This window comes from Carya illinoinensis, chromosome 1, assembly GCF_018687715.1.
Source record: "Carya illinoinensis cultivar Pawnee chromosome 1, C.illinoinensisPawnee_v1, whole genome shotgun sequence".
Lineage (NCBI taxonomy): Eukaryota > Viridiplantae > Streptophyta > Magnoliopsida > Fagales > Juglandaceae > Carya > Carya illinoinensis.
Genome location: NC_056752.1, coordinates 57989840 through 57994681, shown reverse-complemented (window position 1 = coordinate 57994681; position 4842 = coordinate 57989840). Strand labels below are relative to the sequence as shown.

At 36.2% G+C, this 4842-nt stretch overlaps 1 protein-coding gene across 1 annotated transcript; it reads left to right on the top strand.

Annotated features, from left to right (window-relative positions):
* Positions 1-630: 630 nt before the first annotated feature.
* LOC122301401 (protein FAR1-RELATED SEQUENCE 1-like) lies at positions 631-2021 on the top strand. Its single transcript, XM_043112737.1, has 2 exons — positions 631-1494; positions 1686-2021. The coding sequence occupies exons 1-2, from the start codon at positions 631-633 to the stop codon at positions 2019-2021; spliced, it is 1200 nt and encodes a 399-aa protein (XP_042968671.1).
* The last annotated feature ends 2821 nt before the right edge of the window (positions 2022-4842 follow it).

The window sequence follows — 4842 nt, the reverse complement described above, 5'->3', positions numbered from 1 at the left end:
AATGTAGTGAATTATTACCAAATCTATATCAATATTCTCCACCTTAGAATTATTATACTCAGTGATTGGCTGGAAAGCATTTGCAAGACATTGTTTCCTTCCTAGTAATGTTGATTTTGGGATTTTTTGTAGATATACCTATCTTTGATCATTTTTTATATACTAATTTATAGATTTTAATGTGATTTAAGTTATATAATATTGCTATTGACAATTCATTTGCCTCTCTCTTAGCATGGGAAACGGAAAAGAAGACCCATCTAATTCAAAACCATCTAGCTCAAATCCCCCACCCGTGGTATGTTATATTATTTAATATATCGAAAACATTATTTGTTTATTAGTTGATATTTATTTTCAAAAAACATCAATAACTTATCCAATAATATTTTAGAACATACCATCAACTTGTCCAAACATCCCAAATTACATAGACGGTTACTATGGACCAATGCCTGCGTGGTCATCGGCTTTTTTATCATATCCTAGTGCCAACCAATATCCCAGCAACCTACAGGTGGTGATATCATATTGAACATGTTTAATTTTAATAATTTGGTTTTTTAAAAGAGTTTAATTGCATTGTTTTTTTCTTTTTGCCAGAAGGGTAGTTACCCATTTCAACATGACATGGAAGGCTCAGTATCTCGCATTAATATAAGCTCCATTATAAGCAAATTTCAAGGTACAGAGGATAATAGATCTGATGGTTGGGAAACTGAATCGCCATGTACATCCTCTAGAGTTGATGAATGTTTTGCGGATAGACCAGATGCACAGGATAATAGACCCTATGGTGGAGAAACTGAAACCCCCATATTCAGTGCTGGAGCATCTGAGAAAGTGCAAATGGATTGTGATGATGTGCCAAAGTCCAAGACGGAGTTTAATTCCTTAGAAGATTTAATGAGTTATTATAAGAAATTTGGTAAGAAATCTGGGTTTGGGGTGATGACAAAAAGGAGTGAGAGGGGAGAGGATGGGACTATTAGATATGTCACACTTGCCTATACCTGTGGTGGGAAGGCCCAGAATAGGATTTTGAATGTTGTCAACCCTCATCCGATAGGAAAGACGGAATGTAAGGCAAAAATTAATGTCTTAAAAACTGCTGATGGAAAGTTTCGACTGAATACAGTTCACAATATCCATAACCAAAACCCCAGCCCAAAGAAACGCTTCTTTCGATGTAATAGAGAAGTAAGTGAATCCATAAAAAGAGTCCTTAATACAAATGATATGGCTGACATCCGAATGAATAAGAGTTTCGGATCTCTTGTTGTTGGTGCGGGTGGATTCGAGAACCTCCCATTTTTTAAAAAGGATTCCTGTAACTACATCGACAACGCACGACATCTACAACTGGGCGCAGGTAATGCTGGGGCACTTCGAGACTACTTTTTACAGATGCAGTACAAAAATCTGGGGTTCTTTGCATTAATGGACCTGGATGATGACGGGAGGTTAAAGAATGTATTCTGGGCAGACCCCGTGGTAGAGCAGCCTACCAATATTTCAATGATGTGGTCACATTCGACACCACATACCTGACGAACCGATATGGAATGCCTTTTACACCATTTGTTGGCATAAACCTCCATGGGCAATCAATTTTGTTGGGAGCTGGCTTGATTTCCTCAGAAGATACTGAGACCTTTGTGTGGTTATTCTAGACCTGGTTGCAGTGTATGGATGGTATAGTGCTGAAGGTTATTATCATTGATCAAAACAGAGCAATGAAAAATGCAATTTCAATTGTTTTCCCCGAAAGTCGACATCGATTTTGCCTTTGGCATATACTTAAGAAAATCCCCGAAAAGCTTGGCAGCTATGGTTCCTACAAAACTAAAATGAAAACTGCACTAATGAAATGTGTGTATGACACCCAAACTCGGGAAGAGTTCGAGAAATGTTGGGATCAGTTCATCACCACATATAACTTGCATGAGAATGTGTGGTTGCAAAGTTTATACATTGAGCGTGAGTACTGGGTATTGGCATTCTTGAGAGAGGTTTTTTAGACTGGAATGAGTACAACTCAATGGAGCGAGAGCATGAATGCCTTTTTTGATGGCTATGTTCTTGCTAAGACAAACTTGAAAGAGTTTGTCGATGAATATGATGATGCATTGAAAAAGAAAATTGAGAACGAAAATGTAGCGGACTTCCATTCATTTAATATCACAATTTCCTGCATCTCTAGATCTTCAATTAAAAAGAGATATCAAGATTTGTACACCAATGGAAAGTTTAGGGAAGTTCAGAAACAATTTGCCCGAGTTATCGACTTGGACCCAGTTTTACTCAAGGTAGATAGTACAGTAAAGACCTATGTAGTAGAGGATGAACTTTGTTTCAAAGAGTTCACTAAGTTAGTTACACATTCAGTGGACTTTAGTCAGGAAGATACATCTACAAAGTGTTCTTGTGGTTTATTTGAAATGAGGGGGATAGTGTGCCAGCACATCTTCGCTGTGTTCAAATGTAACGGGATTAAATCATTGTCAGATAGGTACATTTTGGATTGATGGAGGAATGACATCAAAAAAAGATACATGTTAATCCACAACAGCTACAACACAGTACAACAACGGGAGGATTCTATTGCTTATTCAAGTCTTTTGAACATCTGTTGTAAGATGATTACTCATGCTGCAGGTTCGAGAGAACATACTTTGGATGCAACTAATAAGTTGCATGCAATGATTGACCACTATTCTGGCAATCAAGATCCCCCATTGTACACCCAAAATTGTCATAATGTTGGTGGTACCACAAATGTTACAACAACTGTTGGTTCTTCAAAACAAGTACTTAGTCCACATATTGTGAGAGGGAAAGGGAGATCCCCATCTCTGAGGAGAGCATCCAAGATGGAGAGAGACCTGCGAAAAGTTAATAAGAAGACGAAGTGAGCACAGGGAAAGGGAAAATGCAAATAGGTGCTGATATGCTTTGATTTTTACCTTGTTCATGCTTAATTTTATAATTGCTACCTGACAACATTTAATATATTATTTTCAGCGAGATGGAGAAGATACCAGTCGTAGACGTGCGCAAGAATTTATTTGGACACGTGCAAGTAATATATTTGATTTATATTTATATTTGAATTATAATTTAAAAAAATTTAGTTTATATTTGGTATTAAGCATTGCTTTGATTTTTACAATACCGTATCATCAGACTATTCCAGAAAGCATATCAGCTACTGATATTACTGGAGCCTAGCCCCAAGAAATAGTAATGCAAAGTCAAGAAAGTGTACATGAATCCCAACTTGTGGTTTACATAATTTTAATAGTAAGTTTGACATTAACTGGTATATATGACTTTTCTCGGTCTATAGATGCAATTTGGGTTGGCTGGATTACAACTGCTTCACACTATATTGGATGGTTCACAACCACAGGAATGACATGATTTTCGTGGGTATGCCTGTCAAAATTGTTAACATTTGGTGTGCCTTTCCATGGTTACACATTCTGATTTTTTTAAAATTTGGTTTTAATGGTTGTGGTGCTCTTTGTGGGTTTTAATGAAGGATTTGGCACCAAATTTATCATCATTGGTTTTCCCTATAGGTTGATCCCATGGTGTACTTGCTTGCTGAGAAATGATCATGAGTTGGTGCCTACCAATATTTAAGGAAACAAGATTTGTGAATATTAATCTTGTTGTTGGTGGTATAAAGGGAATATTGATACTTGTTGGTGTAAAGCTTTAATTGTTTTTTTATCATGAGCGGGCAATTGCAAAGCTTTAATTCTTTTTTGAAAACTTTGATGTGGTATTAAGCATCCTTTGTTGGTGTAAAGGGAATATCAATTTTATGGTGGTATTAAGCATCCTTTATTGGTGTAATGGCAATTACAAGTAGATTTTATCTTCAAGAAATATTTTGGGCTAGAATATTAAGTTTGTTAGATTTCTACTTATGTTATCACTGTGTTTTGTTATTGCAAAGATTTACAGGAATGCATGCTTTGGGTTTGGATATCATTTACTGTCAGCATTGGTGTATTTGATCCTTGAAAGAATCGTAGACGTGTTCTATTTTTAGTATAGGATTATGGGTCATAAGGTTATTTGATTTTGGGTTGTAGTGCATCTCTGGCAATGTGTTCTGTAAAGGGACTATAGGATTCTAGGTGTGCTTGTGACGGAGGGGAAACTAATAATCGACACCTGTATTCTGGGTTGTTGAATATAAAAGAGTTTAATGAATAATAGCTTATGTAACGCCCCCAAATTCCGTTTGTGATCGAACGGACATTTAAAGCGTCGAGACATGCAACACAAGGTTACCTGCCCCCGTTCATGACATATAAGATGCAATATTTCTAACATGTATCTAACAATGTGCAATATTCGCAGCGGATAAATTTTTTCTTTAGCAATACTATGCACCAAATTAAAAATATCTCAAATGCTTAAAACATACTTCATACATAAAAATCAATTGAACAACTAAGATCACAACACTAGTCCAAAATAGTTATGATCCAAAAGTACTGGAGATGCAACTCCATCGTACAAGTAGTAATTTAACTACTATATTAACATTAACGACGCACTGTCGTTCAGTCGACTGTGTCTAGTTGGTCAGCTCCTGATCCTCCTTCAGGTCCTGTAACAAGATCTACCATTCGGGGAGAATGGTAGTTGAGACTACCACAGTGAGATTTGATTACAAATCTCAACAAGTTAACAAAAAACTTTCACACATGCTAATAATGCATGGATGACAGTAAAAGTATAAATGCATAATCAAATTCATAAGTAATTAAAGCATAACTTAGCGTACAACATAGCATAATTGACATAACTTAAATTGAAACA